The following is a 26400-nucleotide window of genomic DNA, read 5'->3' as shown; positions in this document are numbered from 1 at the left end:
GGATTCCACCTCCAGTACGAGGGGGGAAAGAAAGGAAAGGAAATCTTTGCCGAGGAGGGTTAGGGCTAGAGGGCATCGTAAGCACTATAGACAGTCTTTGCCTAGCCGTGCAAAAAGCAGAAACAAAACCTGTAAAAAGTAGGTGAGGAGGGGAGGAAAGGAAAGAGGGGACATGTGATCCTTTCTCAGTATCTTAAAGACTGGAAAACAACTATCAGCAGCAGATAAAAAATGTACAGTCTACACAGTGATAATATTCAAAATCCTCAGCCATAAAAATAAAGGCCTTTTATTTGGTTTTCTGTGCCATTACAAGATCACCGGGACAACAGTTCTGTGTCAGCAGAGCCTGCGGCCACACCGTGTCTGCTGCGTAGGATGTCTACTAAACTGGGGGGCTAGATGCAGGAGTCAGGCCCCTCCCCAGGCTCTGGGAGCTGCTCCAGGTTATGGGGTCACCTTCTTGTAGGTAACATGAAGATGTTGAGTCATTGGCTGTGTAGTGGTTGCCATAGAGACCGTCTGTTCAAGTTTGCCTTCAGAATTCAGTCTGAATTTTCGAGTAATCTGATGGAGAACAAAACAAAGCACTTATGTTTACACCTTCAGAGTATCATCAAGAGCCGGGTGTGGCGGCGCACGCCTATCATCCCAGCACTCAGCAGGCTGGGACAAGAGAACTAGCTCAAATTCTAGGTCAGCGTGGCTACACGAGTTCCAAGCTAGCCTCGGTTTTGTTTTGGAAAAACAGAAACACACACTGACCAAACACGGGAGCGTCCATCCACCTGTGTCGGTCACTGGTCACAGGTCTGTAAGCAGGAAAATACCCCACCAAGGTTGAGACTCTGGGCGTGAACCACCATGGGACACACCAGCCACTTCTCCCAAGCAACAGGTAGACACAGGGTTGGTATGAGTTCGGCTTTCCAGAAGTGGCCTATTGTTTAGTCTGTTAATATTTGATGATGTTCTGCTGGCTACAATCTCCACTTCCATCTGAGCCTTAAACCATAACAAATGTGTTCTTGCAGGAGTTGGGGCCAGCACTTAGGGACCACTGGTCTATTATATCATATGGCTCTTCCCACAAGAAGATGAAGAGATCCTGAGTCACGTCCTGAATCATAGCCCTCCTGTGTGGAATGCTTGTGGACACAGTGTGACCACAGGATAAATGAATGTCTAATCAACTCTCTAAGGGCCTAACACTTCAGAGTGCCAGGACCACCGGCTGCCTCTGCCACACCCATTACTTGGACTCTCAACCCTTTTGCTGAGAAAAAGATAAAAATGTCAGTCACTACAAGTTTAGTTAGAGGGGCTGAAGAGATGGCCCAGTGGTTAAAAGCACTTACTGCTCTCTCTATCAGAGGACCAGACGTGTACACAGACACACACAAATAAATGTAAAAACAGAAAAACCAATTAAAAGTCTCTTTAGGGACTGAAGATGGAGTTCAATTGGTAGAGTGCTTGCTTTTATGCATGAAGTCCTGGGTTAGATCCCCAGCTTAAATAAACTGGATGTGGTGCTGCACACCTGTAATCCCAGTACCTGGGAGGTAGAGGTAGGAGTAACATGAGTTCAAGGCCAGTCTGGGACGCTTGAGACCCTGTCACAAAAAAACAGTTCTTTCAGGGTACCAGGAAGCACCATGGAAACAAGGAGGGAAGAGGCGGAGGTGGCACCCCACTTCCACGACTACCTGTTGGCCCAGGAAGGACTCGAGGGCTTTCTTGGATTTGGAGCCTGTCTAGTTGAAAACATCACCTGGCTCCCACTGGCTCCCAGCCCAGTGCTGCACAAGAGCTGGGGGGCAAGACCAAGCAGAAACAGACCAGGGAGTCCAGCTCAAGAACTGCTCTGTGGTGAGGGGACCTTACGCAAAGTCTCAACTTGTGTCATTTTGTTTTTGTTTTCCTGAGACAGTGTCTCTCTCTCTAGCCCTGGCTGTCCTAGAACTTGCTCTGTAGACCAGGCTGGCCTCAAAATTCAGAGATCCACCTGCCTCTGCTGGGATTAAAGGCATGCACCACCACCACTTGGCCTAGAATTGAATCTTAAAAAACAAATACAAACACCTAAATAAACAATAATTGTAGGTGGAGTTTTCCTGTTCCACAGTCACTCTCAAATAAACACACTGAGGCTTATATTAATTATAAATGCTCAGCCAATAGCTCAGGCTTATTACTAACCAGCTCTTACATTTTAAGTTAACCCATATTCTTTATTTACTCTCTGCCACACGGCAGTACCTTTACTAACATGGCATGTTCATCTCCTGTTCCCTCTGCGTCTGGCTGGCAACTGCTCTGACTCCACCCTTCCTCATCCCATCATTCTCAGTTTGGCTTTCCTACCTAACTTAATCCTGTTCAGCTATTGGCCAGTCAACTTGTTTATTAAACCAATCATAGCGACATATATTCACACAGTATACAGAAGTATTATTCCACAGCAAATAACAAAATCTATTAAGCCCAAATAATCAAGACATTATGGTACCAGTTTGGAACCAATGTGAGGTCCGCAGATTACTTTGAACTGAGAGAGAAAAAGGATGGTCAGGAGGCAGAGCTGGTACTGGGAGTAGCAGGGTGGGTATCTCTTCAGTAGGGGACAGGGTAGGTGGATGTCACCTGGAGAGAAGACTGTGCCCCACTGCACACATAGTTCAGCCTCCACGGATCAATGACCCAAAGGAAAGACTTCATTTAAACTGCAAAACTTACAGAAAAATAGTTCACAGTTTTCTTGATTAGTACATAAAAACTATTCAATAAAGCATTCTAAGAATAGAGCCTATGGCAGGATTTGGAGGCATAGTCCTATAATTTTAGCTCTTCTAAGTTGGAAGCAGGAAGCCTTACATATGTCAGGTTATGTGAGACTGTCTCAAAAACAAACAAGCAAAAAAACAAACAAAACAAAACCATCCCGACCAAATAAAAGGTAAAATACAAACTGAAAAGCTATTTGTGGTCCACAGCACTCATCACTCACACAATGTGTCTATCTAAATCATAAAAGGTATCTATCCAAATTACAGAAAGAACGTCATGGCGTAAAAGAACAAGGCTCAGGAGGAATGGTCCGTCTGTACAACTTCCCGAGGCTGCCCCACTCTACTGGCAGGCCGAGGGACGCAGGCTAGAATACTGTTCCAGAGGGTGACCACTTGAGTACCTTCCAGGAGGCTGGCACACCAGGCCTCCGAACCCTTGTCAGTGTGGGTGGGCCTGGACCACTGTCTACAGCTACTCAAGCAGGACTGTAGCTGGATTTTCTTTTGGGACTACCTGGACCACCAGCCAGCAAATAACAACGTGAGACTTATTAGCTATGAAAGCTTGGCCTAAGCTTCGGTTTTTCCCCAACTAGCTCTTATGACTTAAACTAACCTGTTTTTATTCATCTATGTTCTGCCACGTGGCTTGGTTACCTCTCCTCTGCACTGTATTCCAACTTCTTCAGTTTCTCGATGGCAGCTTCTATGTGCCTAGATGCCTCCTCCCAGTTCCTCTCTCTGTCTGGAAGTCCTGCCTTTCCTCGCCTGCCTAGCTACTGGCGTCAGCTTTTTATTACAGCAATCACAGCAACCCATCTTTACAGTGTGATTAAGTATCTCAATTAAGTTCAGACTGCACAGTCCGACAAGAGCTGTCAGAGGTACAGCTGGTTGGGCCTGGGGAACAGCAGGAACTTTTGGGCTCCGTGGTGGTGGGAGAGGCCTGCAGGTGGGGGTAATGGAGCCAGCTTGTCAAAATCGTGAGTCCTAAGGTATTAGCAGGACAAATGTTAAATAATCCACCTTGTTCCCTACTCTACAAAGCTCTGGAAAGGAGTTCTGAGGATTCTGAAAGTAGCTTCAAAAACACAGAATACGAAGGTACGCTTAAAATGTGCATTAGGCAGATCAAAATTATTTCAAGTAGCCCCAAGATAGCAATACCCTGCGGTTCATCAATGATGAATGGATAAATAAGACTGAATCATCAGCTGAGCATAATGCCCTAGGCCTTTAATCCCAGCACTTGGGAGGCAGAGGCAGGTAGATCTCTGAGTTTGAGGGCAGCCTTGTCTACAGAGTGAGTTCAGGACAGCCAAGGCTACACAGAGAAACCTTGTCTTTTTTTTTTTTTTTTAAGATTTATTTATTATGTATACAACATTCTGCCTCCATGTATGCCTGCAGGCCAGAAGAGGGCACCAGATCTCATTATACATGGCTGTGAGCCATCATGTGGTTGCTGGGAATTGAACTCAGGACCTCTGCAAGAACAGCCAGTGTTCTTAACCTCTGAGCCATCTCTCCAGCCCAAGAAACCCTGTCTTAAAAAAAAAAAAAAAGATTGAATTATCAACAGAAGGAACATTACTTGGCCATAGAGATCCCCAGGTCAGCCAGCTTCCTCCTTCCCACCATGTTGCTCTGGGATTGCTTTCTGTCTCCAGAGATCCAACCAGAACTTCAGCCAGTGCAGACACTGGTCCCTGAAACCCAAGTGGCCCCAAGACTCAAAACCGAGCATCATTCAGCTGATCCACAACTTGACAGCAAACAAAGACCCAAACACACACCCAACAAAGGTGTGACCAGACAGATACCCATACCAAGAAACACCATGAATGTACCCCAGATGCTTAGATCACATGCCCCAAACACAAACATTAACAACCAAGACAACATGCCTCCTCCAGAAACCAGCTCCCTATTGTAGTATTTCCTGAGAAAAGCAATACAGCTGAAGCACAAGACAGGACTTCAAACAGCACCCATGAATATATTCAAGGACCTTAAAAAGGATATGAATAGGGGCTGGAGAGATGGCTCAGCGTCTCAGAGCACTGGCTGCTCTTCCAGAGGACCTGGGTTCAACTCCCAGCATTCACATGGCGGTTCACACCTGTCTGTAACTCCAGTTCCACGGGATCTGACACTCTCACACAGACATACATGCAGGTAAAACACCAATGGTCATAAAATAAAAATAAATAAATAAATGGTATGAGTAAATGTCTCAACAAAGACCAGAAAAACACATGCAACTAGTTGAATGAATTAATAAAAACAATTCAAGACATGAAAATAGAATTTAACAAAGAAATAGAATCACTAAAGAAAAACCAAACTGAAATAAAACTCATGATTAAAAACTCAAGAAGTCAAACAAAAAGCTGAGATAAAAGCCTCACCAACAGATCAAACCAAGTAGGAGACAGAATTCCACATCTGGAAGACAAGGGAAAAGAAACGGATAGCTCAGTCAAAGAAAAAGTTAGATCTAAAAAACCCAGGCCCAAAACATGCAGAAAATCTGGAACACCATGAACAGACCAAACCTATAAATAACAGGTACAGATTCATCATTTTGCTGCCTCCAATAAACAAACCTCACCATCAATGACAGATAGCACCTCAGAGTAAAGGGGTGGAAAAAGGAACTCCAAGCAAATAGAACTAAGGCATAAGCAGGTATGTACCTATTTTAGTACCTGACAAAACAGATTTCAAACCAAAACTAATCAGAAGAGATAGGGAAGGTCACTACATATTCATTATGGGAAAATCCACCAAGAGGATGTTACAGTGCTAACCATCTCTGCACCAAACACAAGGACGGAAGTTCATAAAAGAAACACTACTACAACTAAAATTGACCCTCACACAGTGATACTGATGTCAAAACCCTACACTCACTCACCAATAGAAAGGTCACCCAGATAAAAACTAAACAAATACTGGAGCTAAGTAACATCATAAATCAAATGGATCTTATAGACAGTTAGAGGACATCTCACCCCAAACACTGAAGAATATACTTCCTTATCAGCAGTCCATAGAACTTTCTTTAAAATTAATCACATATTAGGACACAAAGCAAGTTTTAACAAATATAGTAAAACTGAACTACCATTCTGCACCCTATCTGACCACTGTGGGTTAAAACTGGGTGTCAACAAGAACAGAAGTTCAGACAGTACACCAACTTCATGAAGCTCAACAACTCACTACCAAAGGAAAACTGGGTCAAGACAAATTCAACATTTTTTAGATTGAGTGAAAATGAAAATACAACATACCAAAATGAAGGCAGTTCTAAGAGGAAAGTTCATAGCATTAAGTACCTATATCAAAAAATTGGAGAGATCTTATATTAATAACTTAACACACTTGAAAGCTCTAGAAAAACAAGAAGAAATAACACTCAGACAGATTCAATGGGAAGAAATAAACTCATGGTAGAAATTAATGAAACAGAAATGAATGATACAAAGGTCAATGAAGAGTTGGTTCTTTGAAAAAAAAATCAGTGAGATCAACAAACCTTTAGCTAAACTAACCAAAAGAAAAGGAGAGGACCCAAATTAATAAAATTAGAAATGAAAAGGGAGACATTGTAGACACCAAAGAAATGCAGGGAATCATATGGACATACTTTTAAAAAAAAATCTGTATCCCATCAAATTGGGAAACCTCAAAGGAATGGAAAATTTTTTTTGACACAAATGACCTACCAAAGATAAATCAAGATGACCGTAACCCATAGTGAAACAGAAGAGTAATTAAAAATCTCTTGAGTAAAAACAGCTCAGAGCCTGACGGATTCAGATCCTCAAAGAACTGACACCAACACACCTCAGACCGTTCTACAAAGTGGGGCATTTCCGAAGTTTTTTTGTAACACCACTACTGTTGCAGGATATGTGATCACACTGTGAAGCCAATGCGTTACTTATTGCAAAAACCTGCCTCTAGCTGTGGTGTGGCCCAGCCCTAGCACACACCCTTCATCTTAGAGCTTTCTGTTTATTGTAAATAGTATTAAACAAAATAGACCATAGGTGAAGAGGTAGGAGCAAGCAACTAGTTGACAGGAAGTAGCCATAGAGAGTAAGAGGGAGTCAGGGAGAGGATAGAAAGGCGCATAGGAAGTAGTAGTTTGGCGTCCCTTTTGGTTTGGAATGGTGGAAGAGAAGCTCTCTAGGACATTGGTGAAGGAGGAAGGTCATCTGGCTGCTTTCTCTGCCTTCCTGGGCTAGCAGGTTTTCACCCCAGCATCTGGCTCCCAAGTCTTTATTGGCAAAATAAAAGGCCAGAGACTTAGCTAAAACATTTGTCTCCCGATGTGAAGGCGGCTGAGTTGGTGGTGGTGGGATGTGAAGGCTCCCCCAGTTCGAGGCTGTGGCTGAGGAGACACAGTCAGCAGCTGGGGTAGGATTACCTGTAGCTGCTATGCCGCAGATATAAAAACAACACACTGTTATTGCAATTTCAAAACCACACAAAGACTGAACAACAACAGAAATCCGTAAGAAAAAATGGCACAGTGGAACAGATATGCTGATCAATGGAACGGAAATGAAGAGAAGACCCACACATAACTCACATACCTACAGAAACCTTTTTTTTTTTGACTTTCTGAGACAAGGTCTCATGATGTAGCTCTGGCTATCCTTAACTATGTAGATCAGGCTGGCCTTGAACTCACAGAAACTCTGCCACCATGCCCAGCCTGATTTCTGACAAAGAAACAAAAAACATCCACTAGAGAAAAGACAGCGTGTTTAACAACAAACCATGCTAGTCAAACTGGATAACTGCAGCTAGAAGAATGAAAACAGAGTCACATCTCCTTCCCTGCACAACTCTAAATAGATTAAAGATCTCAACACAAGACCAGTACCTTCAATCTGATAGAAGAGAAAGTAGGGAATCTGCCTTAACTCATTGGCACAGGAAGGAACTTTCTGAACAGGATTTTGACAGCACAGCCATTAGCCATTAATAAGTGGGACCTCATGAAGATAAACTCTTCTGTATAGCAAAGGACATCAAGGAAACAAATAACTAGCCAGGCTGTGGTGGCACACACCTTTAATCCCAGCCCTTGGGAGGCAGAGGCAGGTAGATCTCTGAGTTCAAGGCCAGCCTGATCTACAGAGAGAGTGCCAGGGCTACACAGAGAAACCATGTCTCAAAAAACCAAGTGCATAAGCAGGTGGAAAGAAACAGACCATATGATCATATGAGCACGGTCTAAGAGATACACTGTACCTTATAAACCACATGAAGACTACAAGTCACTCAGCAGGCAAATGTCAGAACACACTGAATCACACAGAAAGGCAAATATGACAGATTAAAGGTCTAATGGAGAAAAGCAAAGCCATAAAAGCACAAGAAAATTAGGTATTATTATTATTATTATTATTATTATTATCATCATCATCACTATTTTGGAGTAGAAAACAAATTCCTAAGCAGGAATCTGAGTCCAGATGTGATAAAGGAAACACCTGGGACAGATGGTATTATAAATGAAGGCACTGACTGGGGTCATACTAGCCACAAAGGGAACAGACAACAGATAACAGCCACAGCATGTAAAAAAACCTCCTATCAGTCAATAACAGAATCACAACCTACAGAAAACCCAGCATAAATGGACTATACAAGGTAATATACACTCACCAATTAGACTGAAAACAAGAGTGGGACTGAGCAGGAACCAGTGACTGTCAGGCACTGTGACTAGTCTCACCGTTAAACAATTTACCAGGATCTCCCATTCACAATGTACCTACCCCTCTGGCTCAGTAATTTAGGAGAAATGTGTCCAGTAGATTTGGATATATTTACAAAAGTGTAAAGCACACATAAAGGGATGTTTGTGATGGCAAACAACAAACCTGGAAGGTGCAGGGCCCAGCCATCACAGTAGGGATCATTTACACCATGAGAGCGGGTGGAATTGGAAATGGTAAGAGCTGGAGACAGCAGCATGGAACCCCTAAGTCTGTCAGATGGCGTGGTACCACTGCCAAGTGCAAATACTCTGGAAACATCCGAGAGGGAGGCTGGGCTCACCTGCTCCACATGGGGCTCCTTGGCAAAGGAGATCCTGGAGATGGAATGGGATGAGATACACAGCTCGTGCCCGTTCACTTCACCCTCCTCCACCTCCACAACACCTGCAAGAGAGGGGCAGTTAGTGTTCCGAGCCACTCCCACCTTCAGAGGACTGTGGGCAGTCGGGAAACCTGAACTTTGCTACTGTGCAGATACAGTGTTTCTTCCTTCTCTGAAGTTACTCTTGCGATACCAAGGAAATGACTCAGAATTCTCTCTCTATATATATCTGTCTCTGTGTTTGTGTATGTATTTACTTGTGGGGGGTCAGAGGTTGACTCTGAGTGTTTTCCTCTGTGGCTTTCTTTCTTACTTTTTTTGGAGACATGTAGAAAGCCCCAGAGATCTGTCTGTCTCTGCACTCCCAATGCCGGGGTTACAGATGTGTAGCATTGTTATGTGGGTACTGGGGATCTGGACTCAGGTCCTCATGCTTACAGTAAGCACTTTGCCCACCACGCTATCTCCCCAGCTCCCGTACTTGTTTTTCAGAAGGGGGTCTCATTATGTTGTTTAGGCTGGTCTGGAATTCACAGGGTAAAGATCCTCCTGCCTCACCCCTCTAAGTAACGGGGAGTATAAGGGCAAATGCTCAATTGAGGGTCACCCTCTGCAGAGGTGCCTGAGCCCCAGCCCTCCTACCTGCATTTCTTAATCAGTAGGAGTAGTCCCACCCTCAAGTACAGTACTACCCTAGGCTGAAGAAGGAACCATAGATGACAGCCCTCTGGCTTTCGTACTTCCATGCCTCACAGTGCCCAGTGCTAGTATCATTCCAAGTTAGTTAATCCTGAACAGGAGTGAGACTGGACATGGTCAAAGGCACACAGGCTGTTGAGTGATTTCTGAGACATCAGATTGCCAGACTTCCAGACAAAGACCATGAGGCCAGTTGGCCTGTTCTTGCCAGGATCTATCCTTTGGGCATGTATTGTGTTAGCACAGGCAAAATACCACAACTAAGATTGTGCCAGGAGGAAGGCTCAAGTCTATGGAGAATTGTATCTTCATTGTCGCTACAATACATGACCATGAGCAGAAACATTTCAAAGTCACTGAGACAACTGCTGTCACACTGGCCAGCACCATACCTGTGTTCTGGGCACTGACAAAGGCCACCTTGTTGGTGTCGGGCTTCAGGCGGATGAAGCCACACTCTCTGTGCATTGGCTTGTGTGTGTCTGGGTGGAACGAGTTGAACCTGGATGGGAAACAGAGAGGTAAAGCAGACAGCAGGCCCTCAAAGGGCGGTCCCACAGAGTATGCCGTGGCAAGGTTTCTCCTCTGGGCATCACATGATCATCCCATGCCACCTTGGAGATCACCTCAGCCTCATAGTCATGGCAATGGAAGAAGCAAAACACAGTGACAGCTAGGCCTATGGGAACAGTGAAGGAGCTTTCTGTTTCTTAGACAGGGTCTCAATGGATAGCCCTGGCTGGCCTGTAACTCACAGCCTGTCTGTCTCCTAAGCACTGGAATTAAAGACATGTGCCACCACACCCAGCTAATAGTTTGTAACACTCCTAGCAGAAGGGGAGATTCTAACCATCATTCTCTTCTGCCTCACCTCTAGCCGTAAGTGACTTTGGGAACTGCTGAGTATACTGAGTAACTAAAAAGGGGGCCCGTGAGGTCGTCGTCTCCATGAGATGGGACTTTGCAGAGATGCAGCTACTTGAGGGTCACCTAGAGTTTTGTAGGAATTACAATGGGAAGGCTCATGTAGTTGGCATTCTCTATGCGAGTCTCTAATTTAGCAGGTGAATTAGACAAAAGAGGAAGAATTAAAAGTTGCTGGCTCACCACTTCTTGCTGCTGGGAAGGGGGCAAAAGAGAAGAGTACAAATTAGACCTGTGTTAAAGAGTCCCTCCTGGGATCAAACACCCTGAATCCCCTGAAGAGTCAGACAGTGAAGAGGGAAAATACAGGTAAAAATGACAGAAGTTACCACTCAGGTCCAACTTCTGACACACAGGAAGGAAAGTCTATGACTCAGCATGCAGACCAGGTGTACAGAAAATCAAGAGTCAGAGGAATCCTCTGCCTTGGAACAGCTTGACTTGGGAGGGACGTGCAAGAAGGAAGTGAAAGGGGGCTGGAGAGAAAGCTCAGAGGTCTTCCAGAGGTCCTGAGTTCAAGTCCCAGCAACCACATGGTGGCTCACAACCTTCTATAATGAGATCTGGTGCCCTCTTCTGGAGTGCAGGCATACATGCAGGAAGAACACTGCATACATAATAAATAAATAAATCTGTTTAAAAAAAAAAAAAAAAAAAAGGAAGTGAAAGAACTCACAGCCTGGCTTGGCTTTTCAGCCTCTGGAACGGTTTTTAGTCTGTGTGCTGTGGAATGAGAGTAACTAAGTGATAACCCATCCCTTCCTGGAACAAAGGCCAATAACCTGGTGGACTGGCTCATATATGCCATTAGGGACACTCGGTTATCAACACCGAGGTCCCCACGAATCAGGGTCTGAAAGAGAGGAGGGACAGAAGCCACCAAGGAAAGGTAGAGAGAGGTGGGGCATGGAGCTCAGTTCACTCAGCAGGAAGGGACTGTTTTCTCTACTTAAATAAGAAGGTGACTCAGCAGAGCCCCTGGGAATGGGAATGGAGCTGTAGCTGCTTAGCTGAGCCCCTTGCTGGGTGTGACCTTTACAAGGCAGAAGAGGTTTTACTGAATCTGGGTGACTTAAAACGACAAGTAATTGGGCCCTTAAAGTACTGCAACAATCAAGAGGAAATGGAAAGATAAAGCAGATAAGAGTGTTTATCCAGGTCACTGGAAGGCAAACATGACAAGATTTGTGTCAAACTGAAATTGCTAAGGGGGAAAATGGCAGAAAGACAGATGCTAATTCCAGTGAGTGTCACAGAAAACACGAAGTGATAAAACAGTACAGATGAAAACTAGGAAGCTTGTGGATGGTTTCCACCTCTGGCCCAAGTAAGCTGTGTACATTTTTCCCTGCAGGAAATCGTGTTAGGGATGGAAACTATTCACCTGGACTGGAATTTTCATAGCAGCTTATGGAGGGACAGGCAATGGCAGTGATTACTTTCACAGAACCCGGAGTCTGGCTGGCAGACCCAGGGAGCCAACTCACGTGGCAGGCGATGGAACAGTCCTGCTCCCCATGGGCTCTTGCCTGTGCTCAACACTTGAGCTAGCCCATCAGAAGAGGATAAACGCTGATCAGCACCATGGCAACAGTGCCCCAGGATAAAGAGGCAAAACAGTTCATGGAGAATAACTAGGCCATAGAAAACTACATTAAGTAGTCCCTTCTATCCATGCCATTGGAGCCCGTGTGCTTGTTTGAGGACCCAACTGAGACAAGTGATGGAACTGTTCTCATGGACCTCACTAACATCTTTCTTTAGTATCCTCTTAACTGCTGACCCGAGATCAACTAAAACGTGCTTGGAATGGATGGTGGTGGCCTGAAAAGTCCTGCCCACCCTCTATAAAAGGGCTTCATTACAAAGGTGGTATAACGCTAACATGAGTGCCTTACAGATTTTGAGGAGCATCTGAAAAACAGTAAAACCAGCAGTAAAGAGTCTAAAGAGGGTATCCTGCATGGAAGGGGAAAACATGCCAAAAGCTATGAGGTGTCAACTAAAACTTCAGTGCCGGGGTGGGTTACTTCCCTAAAAGCTGTTTGTTGGGAAGGGTCCCCAAATCATAAAGACTACTGCCACTGCTGCTGGTTACATGTCAGAACCAGATGGTCGGGTCTTCCTGATGATGCACTACAGGCTTTGGTGCAGAACATGGAGAAGTCAAGTGGGAACCCAGCTGGAAGCTCCTGTGCTAGCTGGCTTTGCTGCTGGGGAAGAGCTGCCATGACCAATCCTACTGCCATGACCAATCCTACTGGCCTGCAGACCCCGAGAGCTGCACTGTCGCAGGGCCAGGCAGGCTGTGCCCAGTGGCATGACAGCAGCAGCGACCTTGTAACTGGACTTCAGGCTTGCCCCACAGAAGAGGACTCACATCTGGTCATCTAAGTCAGGACAAAAACTTGTGGCTGGGAAGGCCACAGTGTGTGTGTGTGTGTGTGTGTGTGTGTGTGTGTGTGTGTGTGTGTGTGTGTGTGTGTGTGTGTGTGATTTTTGTTGAATGGATGTGTATACCTATCAAATGACCTTCTAAACATTTGTGTTATGCCCACAGTTTATTACTACTATTGGCCTTGGTTGTAGAGAGAAGACTTCTTACAATGGGTGGTGGTAAGGTGCAAAGATTCGTAACTGGTTAAACTGCTGAGAATAATGCCTGGTAAGTGACATAGCAATGAAATGCTTTAAAAAGGAAAAATAAGGCTCACACACATGTCACCTGCCCAAGGCTAAAGGAATGTTGTAGAAGAGGGAATGGAAACAATGTAAGAGCCAGAGGCTAGGGTGTGATGTGCTGTGCTCTTCTCTCAGGCATTCCACGGTCATCCCACTGCCATCCTGGAAAGGAGATTTCCTTGTCCCCGAAGCCATGGCAATATGGTGATGCTAGATCTGGGGTAATGGAGTAACAAAGGCCCTTCAGCTGGGGTTCCACATTAATCCCTCCTGTCCACCCGACAGTTGTAAGTGACCTGGGAGACGCTAGAGTATATAGAAGTAGAAAGTTAACTAAAAGGGAACTCTGACGCAGCTTCTATGAGGCTGCTAAGCATGATGGGGTGTACTCTGTGGTAATGTGTGGGGACCACCTATGCTCCTATAAGTAACCTCTCACCCTTGCTCTATAAACATGCCCAACAAACTCATTGGGTCCCCACGTGAGACCCGGTAGAACCCTTTGTTGTTGACACCCTATCTGGGGTGAACAGTTCATGTTTCCCCAGAAAAAGGTCAGGCAGCAATGCAAAAAACCCCGGGGAAGAAACACGAGCTACGGTCTGAGGGACACAAGCTAATCTGCTCAGAAGTGGTTCCTCCAGACTCTATCCTCAGACTACCCACCGCCTCCATCACCACCCTTCCATTTCTGGTCATTCTTCCTAGCTGACCAACTCTTAAAGACAGGAAATCGTATATGTGCATGTGTGCGTGTGTGTGTGCGTGCGTGCGTGCGTGTGTGTGTGTGTGTGTGTGAATGTGCATGCATGTGTGTCTGGGGTTGAACCCAGGGCCTGAAACATGTACTTCCTAATAATGTGGAGTATCAGGCCTTTTCAGCTTGTACGTTTCAGTTTTCAGTCCCAGGTGCCACTGTAAACACTGTAGATAATTACAGCAGAATCCTACCTTATCAGCACTTTTCTCTTGGAACTTTTTTTTTTCCATTTTTTATTTTTTGAGACAGGGACTCATTGTGTATCCCTGGCTCCCTGGAACTTACTATGTTGAACAGGATGACCTTGAACTTAAAGAGATCTGCCAGCCTCTGCCTCCCCAATGCTGGGGTTAATAGAACACTTATTTCTGTGTAAGAGTCCAACTACTCTTTATGGTAGAAATGGAACAGGAATTGAATTAGGGTTTCTAGTTAACCTTTATACAGATTCATACCGAACACAGAGCACATGTCTATAATCCCAGCACTCAGGAGGCAAAAGCAAGAGGCCAGCATGGTCTACACCATCATACCCTGATATGAAAGGGCTGAGCTCTGAAGTGGTACGGTGTAGAGACCCTGCACTTGCACAAGGCCTAGTGGGGGAGAGAGAGAGAGAGAAAGGAGGAAGGAAGGAAGGAGGAAAGGAAGGAAGGGAGAAAGGAGGAAGTGAGGGAGGGAAGGGAGAAGGAAGGAGTGAGCCTGATTTAGACTATCTGGGTCATTTATTTGCCTGTTTTTCAACAGTGCTGGAACTGAACCTCACACACGCTGGGCAAGTCCTTCTACCACTGAGCTATATCCTCGGCTCTCTTTTGAAATTTTATTGTTATCTTTTATTTTATGTGTATAGGTGTTTTACCTGCATGTATGTCTGCGTACCACATACATGCCTGGTGTCTTGCAAGGCCAGAAGAGGGCACTGGATCCCCTCAAACTATAGTTACAGATGGTTGCTAGACACCTTGTAGGTGCTAGAAATCAAACCCAGGCCCAGGTCCTCTAGAAAAACAGGGCTCTTAACTGCTGAACCATCTCTCCAGTCCACACCTAGCTCTCTTTACTTTTTTAATTTTGAGACAATCTTGCTACACATCCTTTGAACTTGTGATCCTCCTGCCTCTGACTCCCAAGTGCTGGGAATACTATAGGCATTATTTTACTTGGCTGTTCTAGACTACTTTGAGATTTATTTATTTTTTTAAAGATTATTTAATTTTTCCTCATGTGTATATGTGTGTGTAGGTACCTGTGGGTGCCCGAGGTTGGAGATCCCCAGGAGCAGGAGTTACAGGTAGTTTAATTTTAAGCTGCTTGACATGAGTTCTAAGAATTGGACTTGAGTCTTTTGGAAGAGAAATATGCACTTTTAACTGGCAAGCCATCTCTCCAGCCCAAGGTTTATTTTTCATTTTATGTGTACAGGTGTTTGCCTGCATGGATGCCTGGTTACCAGACATGTGCGGTGCACATGAGGCCAGAAAAGAGAACCAGGTCCCTGGAAATAAACAGCTGCTAGCTGTCATGTGGGTGCCAGGAACTGACACTCTGGGACGGACTGAACTCGGGTCACCAGGCCTGGAGGCTCAAGTCCTCACCACTGACATAGGACTGTGTAGTGGACACTGAAGCAGGAATGGAGTTCTGCTTTCTTATTTTATGTACTTATTTTCTTATGTGAGGCGCTGGGGAGTAAATCCAGGGTCTGCACATACGACAAAACCACTCCACCATTTAGACATGTCCCTACCCTATTTAAACTTGCTAAACATGTATTACTTTGTAATTACATTTCATTACCCTTAAAAGCAACACTATTTCCTACTGAGAACCATAAACTTCCTTGAACACCTCACCTAGCACAGGGCGAAAGTAAAGAAAGCCACATGCTCTCATTCAGTGACACTGGAGTGACTGACTTCCACACGGATCAGACTGACACTAGGGATTTAATTAAGCACATACCAATAGTCTTTCTGCTTGGATTAACAAACTTATAAACGTGTCGTCTGCCTAACATCTTAAAGAATATCGTGGAGCAAGAAAGTACCATTTTTACCAACCCTGTGCCTCAGCTGCCAGGCCTGGGAAAGAGCTTTTCTGAAGCAAATCTACAGTTGCTTTTGCATCTTCCTGCCTGGCTTGTCTTTGATCTGTCTGGAGTCAGCTGAAGACCTAGGCAGGCCATGAGCCAGGTGGGGACTTACGAGAAGTTGAGCATAGGCTGGCCCACATGGGAGATGTGCACCTCCTCCAGGTATTGGAAGGGCTGCAGTGTCGGGAAGGTACCAACTCCTGGCGGGTCGGATAGCCAGGTACCCAGCATCCAGGACAGCGGCTCCACCACTGGGTTCATCTTGGGAGGCTCTGAAAATGAGAGGATGGAACAGTAAATGACCTGCTTCCTCCAGTGGTCTGCCAGGCTTTGGATGGAGACCCACATGCCACTGGAACGTACTTCCGTCAGAACAGCCACACAACCCTCCAATGCCCTGTAGAACCTCTGTAGTGCCCAGCGTCTGGGTCGTGAGGGAATGAAAAGAAGAAAGCCCGAGTACCCTCCTCCAGCTCCTGGCGTCCTGGGATTGGAATGTAGTAGGTGGGCTACAGAATCAGCTGTGAAAAGCAGAGGGGCTGGAGAGGGGAGTGAGGCTGGAAGTGGAGTCTGGCAACCTCCAGAAAACTTTACTCTTCCTTTGTTCAACTGTGCCTTCTTCATATCTACAGGGCTCAACTGTCTCCGAAGTGTGAAGGTGGCAAAGTCTGAGGAGCTGGAAGCAGGGATGAGGTAGATGTGAGGACAGGGGCTGAGTGCTGCTGCTTAGCAGGTGCTGTCTGTGGTTAAGTCACATAACCCTAAGATGTACTCTGCAGGAGGTTGTGTAGGGCCTGACAAAGACCCCCAGACAGATTCCCACACGTGGCCAGGATACTTCTGGGACCTTTCTAGGACTTACGTCTGACTGCTGAATCTAGAGTTTGGAAAGCAGCTCAAAGGAAGACAGAATTGGAGATGGACAAGCTCATCAGTCTACCAGGGGGGATTCTTCGTCTACCAACTGACGTATAATCCCACTTCCAGAAATCAACAACTGACAAGGTGTTCTAAGACAGCTGTGCAGGGCTGGCCAGGACAGCCTTGGGGATGACTTGAGTTTCGATATCACACAGCTCTGAACTGAAAGAGTTGGGAAGACTATCCAGAAAGGGGAAGACCTTTAAAGGAAGAGAAGACGACTTACAGTTGTCTTCTACCATGTGGGTACCAGGAATCGAACTCAGCTCAACAGACTTGGCAGCAAGTGTCTCTGCCCACTGCGCCATCTAGACAGTCCTTTAAAATGTCTTTATTGCGTTGGAGAAATGGCCTAGCTCTTAAAAGCACTTACGCTCTGGTGGAGGCCCAGAGCTCAATTCCTAGCACCACATGGCCATCCAAAATTCCAGTTCTGGGAGATCTGATGCTGTCTTCTGACCTCCTCGGGCAGCAAGAACATGCTTGGTGCACACACATACATGCAGTAAAACATTTTCACATAAAATAATATGTATAAATGCCACACAAAATTTTAATTTATTACTTTTATTTACATATATCTGTGTGTCTATGGGAGTGCAGCAGGTCAAATTCTGGACCTCTTCGCTGGATCACAGGCAGGCCAAGCTCCCATCTACTCCCTATATTTAGGGTGCTGAGTTAGCCTCCACATCTCAGTTGAAGCCTCTACCCCAAGGGGCAGGGGTAAGCTGAAAAACACTCCAGGGGGCTTTGTGACCTCAAGCTGCTCCAATACAGGGCATAGAGAACGTAACACCCAGGTGCCTTGCTCTGAGGGGGCCTTTGCAGAAGTCAGATGAGCCTGGCAGCATCCAAACTACAGGGGACTGTGCATGGAGAAGCGTAGCTGGGTACGTGGCTGGCTTGAAGCCAGTCCTTATGCCTTGGAGTGTCTCTGTGGGAAGCCACGATGGACATGTGACATCTTGTACACTGTGCTGAGGAAATACCAGTTCTCCCTTACAGCTCTTCTCACAAACCTACTAGAAAGCACACATGAAAGCAAGTCCTGTCAGCTTATTGCCTATAAGTGCGCTTGTGTCTCTCCTGCATGATTAGCATGTCTATGCTGTGAATATGGACGTGCTCCGATGAATATGTATGTGCCGTGAGCGCCTGTGCCCGACAGTCAGCCGTCCTTTCTCCATTCTCTTCCCCTTTATTTTGTTCCCCTGTTAAGAGCCTTGGCAGGATAGGGATGATCTATGCTGCCCCCTAGGGTGGGAGGCTGGCAACAGGCAGCAGAGTCTCCTGATAGAGCATATTCAAGACAGGGCGAGGCTGTGTAGTAACCCACGGAAACACCTTGGCTTCCTCAGGAAGGGCTCAAGTACCCTCTCAGGAGGCAGAGCTGCACTAATGTTCATGACCCACACCTGGTTCTAGTCACATGCTCCAGCTCCAGACCCAGATGCCCCTTCCCAGAACCAACTATGCCCGTTCCTATTCCCAGTGTCCTCTGCTGCCCTTCACCTCTGCCTGGCATTGCCTTTATTTTAGATTCCCCTGCTGTGGAATAATCCTCCTGTACACTGTAAATCATGCTGTGACTGGTTTAATAAAGAAGCTGGCTGGCCAATAGCTAGACGGGATAAAGTGAGGTGGGAAAACCAAACTAAGGACACTGGGAAGAAGAAGGGTGGAGTCAGAGGAGATGTCAGCAAGACACGGAGGAAACAAGAGGTGCAAGATGAAAGAGTTAATGTCACATGGCAGAATGTAGATTAATATAAATGGGTTAAGTTGTAAGAACTAGTTAGGAGTGAGCCTGAGCTATCAGCTGAGCATTTATAATTAATGTTGAGTCTCCATGTCGGTTATTTTGGAACTGGTGGGTGGGAAAGTCCGCCTTCAGTCCCTGTTAGGAGTCACTCAGTTCCTCCCTCCTGGAGTTCTTCTGTCTCAGTCACTACTGGGTGACATGTTCCTCCAGCAGAAACAAGCTCAGACCCCCTTTACCCTGCTTCCAAGGGAGGATGGTCCTCAAATGTCAAGTGAGAGACACGGATGGACCAGGAGAGGGAGGATGGAAAGACAGAAGAAAAAGGTAAGGCAGGAGAGAGCAGATTCTGCTGTTTCTTCCCTCCAATCTGTCTGAGGATCTGTCTGGGATGCATAAAGTAAGTCAGCACCATCACTGCCTCTTCCAGGGACTAAAATAATTTAAAAGGGGAGGGTGCTCACTGCCAAGCATGACAATCTGAGTTGGATCCCTAGAACCCATATAGTAGAAGGAAAGAACCTACTCCTCCAAGTGGGGTGCTGGATCTGAACTCAGGTCCTCTGGAAGAGCAGTAAGCACTTCTAACCACTGAGCCATCTCCTCAGCCCCTTTGGGACAGGTCTTACTATATGACGCAGGCTGACCACAGGGCCTTTTGTTCAGCTTCCAGAGTGCCTGAATCACAGGGATGAGCTACCAAGCCCGGCTACTATACTCTTAAAATCCTGAGCAAGGTGTTGCTTCTGCAAGACCATAAATTTACTCCATAAATCCAAAAGACCAAACGGTGAGATGAGTAAGTCTATTTCGGGGAAGCTGAAAGATGAAGCAAAACCACAGAGCAGTCTAGTTAGGAAACGTTCTTCATAATGTTGGGCACTGAGTTCTTGGTCCCTGGTTGGTGGTGGCGCTGTTTGGGGAGGTTTAGGAGGTGTGGCCTTGCTGGAAGAAGTCTGTCACTGGGAGCAGGCTTTGAGAGCTAAAACTAAGGTCACTTCCAGTATGCTCCGCTTTGTGCTTCTGGCTGAGGATGTGAGCTCTCAGCTTCCTGCTCTGGCCACCGTGCCTGCCACCTCCTGCCATGAAAGACTGCTATCCTTCTGGAACCATAAGCCCAAATAAACTCTCTCTTCCATAAGCTGCTGTAGTCGTGGTGTTTTGTCACAGCAATGGGAAAATAACCAATATACCCAACCAGCAGCCAAAGGAATGTAACAGTGGAGACATGGAAGCACAGGCAAATGGAGCAGAGCTCCTTCAAGGGAGACATGCTAGGGTTTCCCAGCACAGATGTGGGCAGAACGCTAGCCCCAACGAACAAGCAAAGTCCAAACTATGGGAAACAATGAAGTAGATAAAAAAAAAAAATTAACTTTTTAAAAAAGGTGATAATGAAGCACGATCCAACAACAGTTCTACCCCCAGTCACAGGTCCTACAGAAATTAAGAATCCACCAAAGTCAGACCTAACTATCTGCAGCAGCATTATTTATCTGCAGCAGCATTATTTACCATAGCCAAAAGTAGAACTCACATCCAATGCCTGCTGAGTGAGACACAACACAGCATGTGCAGACAATGAACATTATTCAGTCATAAAAACAACTAGTTACCAACTGTACAACACAGGTAAGCCTGGGTGAAAGAAGCAGACTCAAGAGCAGGTTTTACCTGGTCCCACTCTTGTGAAATGTCCAGGGCTCCCACTACAGAGAGAAAGCAAGTCAGTGTTTCTCCATGGCAGGTACAGGGCCAAGTGACAAGACCACAAGGAGAGAACATGGGTGGAAAGTTTCTTGTAGCTGACCTTAGCTTCCAGTACTCCATGCTTGCTGCAGACCTGAGGTGGCCAACTCCGTGGCACTCGAGATGTAGCTGGTCCAGACACACCCACAGGCTTCCCAAAACCCAGTCCAGAAAAGTAATTTCAGTATTCCAGAACTTTAAAACTACTGGCCACTCAGTGAAATGACAGTATTTTGGATAATGACGTCAAAATAATTATGAAAATTAGTTATACTAGTTAAAGTGGTTATTAAGAAGTTTAAGTGCCAGGTGGTGGTGGCACAAGCCTGTAATCCCAGCACTTGGGAGGCAGAGGCAGGCAGATGTCTGTGAGTTTAAGACCAGCCTGATCTACAGAACGAGTTCCAGGACAGCCAGGACTACACAGAGAAACCTTGTCTTGAAAAACAAAAAACAAAACCAAAACAAACCAGTTTAAGTTAGGGGCTGGAGGGATGGCTCAGTGGAGACCTGAATGACCTCACAGCCCAGCACAACTGCTGTCCTGCTGGGACACAGCTCCACTGTCGCAATATTGCTAACTTTAGCATGTCAGTAAATCCAGAAATATTGATTTTGAAGAAAAACAACTCACTTTCTAAAGACTTGCAAATGTAAACAACCGGTGAGTGGCATGAGTCACATACTCTCATCCTGGCTGCCTGGCCCACTAGTTAGTCACAGCGTTGTTGGGTGTGGTGTCCTACAGCCTCCAAGGTTTCAAGGGCTGGTAGCTTTAGCTGCTCCATCTATGTATACTACTGTGCTCTCTCTCCCTACTCCTCCCTCCTTTATCCTTTCCTCTTCTGGAGAGGGACTGAAGAGCCCCTGGCTATTCTGGACCAATCAATCTACATAGCCCTCAGCTATACCTCGGAAGAGGGTTCATGCTGTTCAGAGTCATCAAGGGAACAGGTTCCCAAAGCAACACTGCTACAGGAAGTACCCCACTGAGGAAGTATTCAGTTACTAGCTCAACAAAAGCAAGGGGAACCAAACAACAGATCCTGACATGAAATACCTGTGAGAGCTAAGAGGCACAGTAAAGCACCCATTAACCCAGGGCAGGAAATGTGCTTCTGCGAAGCTTGGCCAGGCTGAACCAAGCCCTCGGAGCTAGGTTTTCATGTAGAAGCCGGGGTGGCTCCTTGAGTGTCTTGCTTACCCTCTCCAGATGCGTGGAGGAACTGGAGAGATGGTTCAGTAGTTAAGAGCCTATTTTGACTGTTCTCCCAGAGGACCTAGGTTTGATTCCAGCACCTACATGGTAGTTCAGAACTGTCTGTAATTCCAGTCCCAGGGGATCTGATGCTCTTTTCTGGGCTCTGCAGGCACTGCATGCATGTGCTGTACACAAATACACATAGGCAAAACATTCATACCACATAAAAGAAAAAGAAAAACCAGGTGGAGACACTTATGGAAACATTCTGATTAAGTGGGAAAAAAGGTTATCACAAAGGGACAGACAGGAAGAGGGCGGCTGTGGAGAAGCTGGACATTCGGAACGTCCTGAGCTATGAAGGAAGAAAAAGGAACAGGGATGCTGAGGGAGTCTGAGGAGCTGAATGGTTAAGACTAGGCAGTCTTATCGGAGAGCAAGGCTGGCAGGGCACACTGCTTGGCCTTTGGGCCTGTGGGTCTGAGGGAGGGCTTGGAGATGACTGCCGGCCTGGGGTGCAAGTGTGGGTTCAGTATGTCCTTTTCAACGACACTGCAGTCTGTTCCTTCTGGGCTAAGGGGATCAGCATGGCCAGGTAAAGCAGAGGTCTTGTCTCATAGGAGCTCCGGAGGTCTGGACAGGCCATGATTACAGAGGGATGAGGCAAATCAGCAAACTGCAAATCCAGGGCTGGCAGAACAGAATTATCAGAACCAGAGGTGGGAAAGGCATTGGGTACCACAAGGTAAGAAAGTGGAGGTGTCCCAAGAGATGGTGGGGAGGACACAAGCAAAGGAAGGGGATGGGAAGGAGGGCAGAGTAAAGATGTGTAGGTCACAAGGGTCTCAGGCTGGCTAGAATCACCAGAGCGGCCTGTTCAGCAGACAGGCACCTTGGCATGGCTTGTGCGTCTACCTGACAAGAAGGCAGGAGAGACTGCTTAGTGCTACAGCTTGCTGCCTTGCCCAAGGTCTGGCTAAAGCCCATTAAGCAGTGCCTGTCAATCAATGTGCCATGGGAAAAGGCACCTCAGGCTATGGCAGCCACTTTATAAACAGGAGTTCAGCAAGTCCTTCTGGAGGAAGAACTATACCACCAATCCTGTGGCATGAAGGTTCATGAGTTGGTCTCTGACACTTGGCAAGTGAAAGGAAACACTGGACGAGGAGATTCTCTGACGATGAGTGGGAAATAAGTGACTGGAAATGAAGGGCATACCATCTTATCTACACACCAGGATGCTCAGAGTGCCAAAGTGCATGACCCACGAGTTCAGTGTAGAAGAGACTGAAAAGCGGCGTGTCACCATAGAGCCCTGGCTCCACCTTTCAGCTCACTGTCCTTAAAGGATGCCAATTTGGACAAGGGACAGCAGGTGGGCACTAAACAACCAATGCTTCCATCCTGGCAATAAACTTGGACTACCCTGGATGGGCTGGCTCGTTCTCTCTGCTCCTCCACTACCCCAGATCCCTGCCTGGAAACTGCTGCCAGCCCTGGCCACTCTCCTTGCTTTCACTGAAGTGTGGGGCAGGGGGTGAAGACAATCACCCCATTCTATAACCCACACATCCAGTTCCAGAGCCTACATGTGTTGAAAGCCTTCAAACTAGAGCCTCAAGAACCTTTGTGTTTTACTGTCTATAAATTCAACTTCATTAGGAAAACAAAAACAAAACAAAAACTCTAAGGATCCAGTCTATTCGTAGCTTTCAATCTCTTAAAAAAAAAAAAAAACTAGACTAGCTTTTCTATGAACTTTCTTTTGATTTAATTTTTCTTTTATTAAAATCTTAAGCTGCAAAAATAAAAACTTAAATTTTCTACAATAAGTGGCCTAAACATTGAAAGCAGGCTTACCCATCCCTAAGTTTTCTGAACTCCGACACACTCCGTCAAGGTTCCTCAAGGTTATTTTCTGCCAATTGACGGGAAATATGTGCACCTGGCTGTTATGGCATTGCAGGAAATGAATGCCAATCCAAAGAGAGCACTCTGGGAATTGTAGTCTTCTATAAAAGACTGAGTCTCGGAAGAATGTGGAAGACAAAGAAAGCCTGGGAGATGGCAGAATTTTAGAGCTAAGGGAGCTCTGGAAAGTGCGCTGCATCTTGAGTCAGGATCAGGCCAGAGAGTTAGCTGGCCCATCCAGGGTAAGGAGGAAGGACCCCACCTCTGTTGTTCCCACTGGCTGGAGCTGAGGGAACCAACTCACTAATCGGAAGACAGGAGGCAGGCACAGAACAGACGCGGTTTCTTCAGGAACATCTGCCAGGAGCTTAGCTTAGACATACTTTTCTGTCTTCAAGAATGCTGTTCTGCTTAGCTTAGTTTTAAACATGGGGGTTTTCAGTCTGGCAAATGGGCCCTGGGGCCTGGTCACAAGACATGGTTAGATATACTTGCTGGGACCTGGGGACAAAATCCTTCATGGTTCTTACACTCACATCCCTGCTTTGTTAGCAATAACAGTGTTTCCTGGTGTGGCAAGGAGAGAAAAACGACACTAATCACACAGTACTGCAAAGTTACAAAGGATCCAAACACCAAACAACCCAGCAGAGGCTGGCCGCTCAGTGCACTGAACTGGGTGAAGAGAAGCATTCCAGCAGGAGACGCAGGGTCCGGGTCCCACTAGCAGCAGGACAACAGCAAGGTCCAGTTGATCTCAACAGAACAGGGCACACACAGAAACAGGAAAACCGGAGAGGAGGAATGGGAAATAGAATACTGCTGGAGAACGCAACAAAACATAAAACGGGCGCTAATATTATTCTCTGCAAAGAATATGTTTAATTATCTAGTTATTCCTCTGATATTGCTATTAGAATGAGAGACTCTGATAAACGGTTAAGTTTTCTGCTTTTGTTTTTTGTCAACCTGACACAAGCTAACGTTATCTGGGAAGAGGAACCTCAGGTGAGAAAATGCCATCAGAACGCCTACAGGTAAGTCTGTAGGGTATTCTGAAATAAACTCCTTTCTCTCCAAGTGGCTTTTGGCCATGGTGCTTTATCACAGAAGTAGAAACCTAAGACAGCTAGTAAGTTATTAAAGTTAGTAGCTTGCTCACATATTAGCAATAACCAAATTTAACAATGATAACTTCTAGTCTCAACTCTAGAAGTAAATGGCTGTAGTATGGTGGTCTATCCCTGTCATCCCAACACTTGGAAGATAAAGGCAAGAAGACCGCCAGAGTCCAGTCTGAGCTACACCAGGAGCACCAGGACAGCCAGGATTACATTCCTATGTAGAAATGAGAGAGGGGAGGTGGGAGGTAGGCATGGTGGTGCATGCCTTTAGTCCCTGCACTCGGCAGGCAGGGGAAGGGGGTGTCTGTGAGTTCAAGACCAGCCTGGTTTATGTAGTGAGTTCCAGGATAGTCAGGGCTATGTAGAGAGACCATGTTTCAAAAACAAAACGAAAAACCCACAAAACAAACAACAACAACAACCAAACTGAGAGATGGGGGGGGGGAGAGAGAGAGAGAGAGAGAGAGAGAGAGAGAGAGAGAAGGGGGTAGAGGAGATGGAGAAATAGCGATCCTATCTCCATCTTACAAGAAATCAGGAACCAAGTCCACTGACAGCTCCCTAATACAGAATTACAGCCCAGATCAGTGTTCCTGGGTACAAACTACAGGAGAGCTAGGTGGTGGTGGAGCAAGTCTTTAGTCTCAGCATTGGGAGGCAGAGGAGGAGCATCTCTGAGTTCGAGGCCAGCCTGGTCCACAGAGCGAGTTTTAGGATGGTCAGGGATACATAGAGAAACCCTGTCTCGAAAATCCAGGTAAATACAGAGAAAAGGAAACTACAGGCGTTTACAGGTTGGCAGGAACTTCAAGTGACCCGCATGATGTAGAAGGTAGAGGGCAGGCCTGAACCTGCTAGGGACTGCAGTCCTGAGTTCCTCACCCACACTTTCAAGGAAGCCTACCTGTCTCCAGGAAAACCACTAAGTTCACACTATGAAAGGCAAGGGAAAATAAAAAATCACTTCATGTCTCTGATAGGGTGGCCGTTATAAAAAGAGTCCAGAGCTTTCTCCCCAAAGAGAGTTACAATGCAGACAGACTTTCTGGGCACTTTACCTAGGGAAGGACATTCCTTTCATGCTCCCAGGCCTTCCATCTCACCCAAGAGGTGTTGTAAAAAAGGTAAGAAGCAGTCGTGAAGGTCATGGCTCAGAAACACAGGTCACTCTAAGTCTGACGTCAACCTGTAATTACAGGTGGCTTCTCTCTCTACACCTCCTTCCCACCCACAGTGCTCACAGCAGAAAGAGTGTCGGGAGCAATGGAGTGCTGGAGGTTTTGGAGAAACTAAAGACAAAGACAGGCATGTATGAGAACCTCCAGCCACTGCAGAAATTAAGCACTGTCCATCTGTGAGGCACCCCAAGATGGTAAGTCATGCCTATCACTTCAGTTCCTGCCCTCTGAAACACTACACCACCTCTCAGAGGTAAGCAGATATTTCGGAGGACATTACTCAGCCATGTTCCTGCCCCAGCCCTGCTGACCAGGTCAAAACTCAAGAGTCACAATGCTGCCCTTCCAAAGGTATGAATTAGAGCTCCTTTCACCCCATACCACGAGAGAAAGGGGCCACTTCCTTCAGGGTGCGCTTGTACAGGTGAGTCCACATACTGGAAGGACTCAGACCTCTTTCCCTCATTCCTTTT

At 46.2% G+C, this 26400-nt stretch overlaps 1 protein-coding gene across 7 annotated transcripts in view; it reads right to left on the bottom strand.

Annotated features, from left to right (window-relative positions):
• Nucleotides 1-273: 273 nt before the first annotated feature.
• Thap4 (THAP domain containing 4) overlaps nucleotides 274-26400 on the bottom strand; it is a 43550-nt gene continuing 17423 nt past the window's right edge. Inside the window, exons 3-8 of one of the 7 annotated variants that reach the window (XM_052750319.1) lie at nucleotides 16194-16353; nucleotides 10013-10122; nucleotides 8880-8983; nucleotides 6092-6136; nucleotides 5204-5240; nucleotides 455-567 (exon numbers count right to left, since the gene is read on the bottom strand). In XM_052750319.1, the coding sequence (XP_052606279.1) occupies nucleotides 5211-5240; nucleotides 6092-6136; nucleotides 8880-8983; nucleotides 10013-10122; nucleotides 16194-16353 (449 nt within the window). In that variant the 3' untranslated portion in view covers nucleotides 455-567; nucleotides 5204-5210. The other 6 variants (XM_052750320.1, XM_052750316.1, XM_052750322.1 and 3 more) reach the window with 6 other exon arrangements.

Source organism: Peromyscus californicus, unplaced genomic scaffold, assembly GCF_007827085.1.
Source record: "Peromyscus californicus insignis strain IS unplaced genomic scaffold, ASM782708v3 Scaffold_21__1_contigs__length_65335640, whole genome shotgun sequence".
NCBI classification, from domain to species: domain Eukaryota; kingdom Metazoa; phylum Chordata; class Mammalia; order Rodentia; family Cricetidae; genus Peromyscus; species Peromyscus californicus.
The sequence above is the reverse complement of the archived record's forward strand: the minus strand, read 5'-3'. Positions and strand labels throughout refer to the sequence as shown.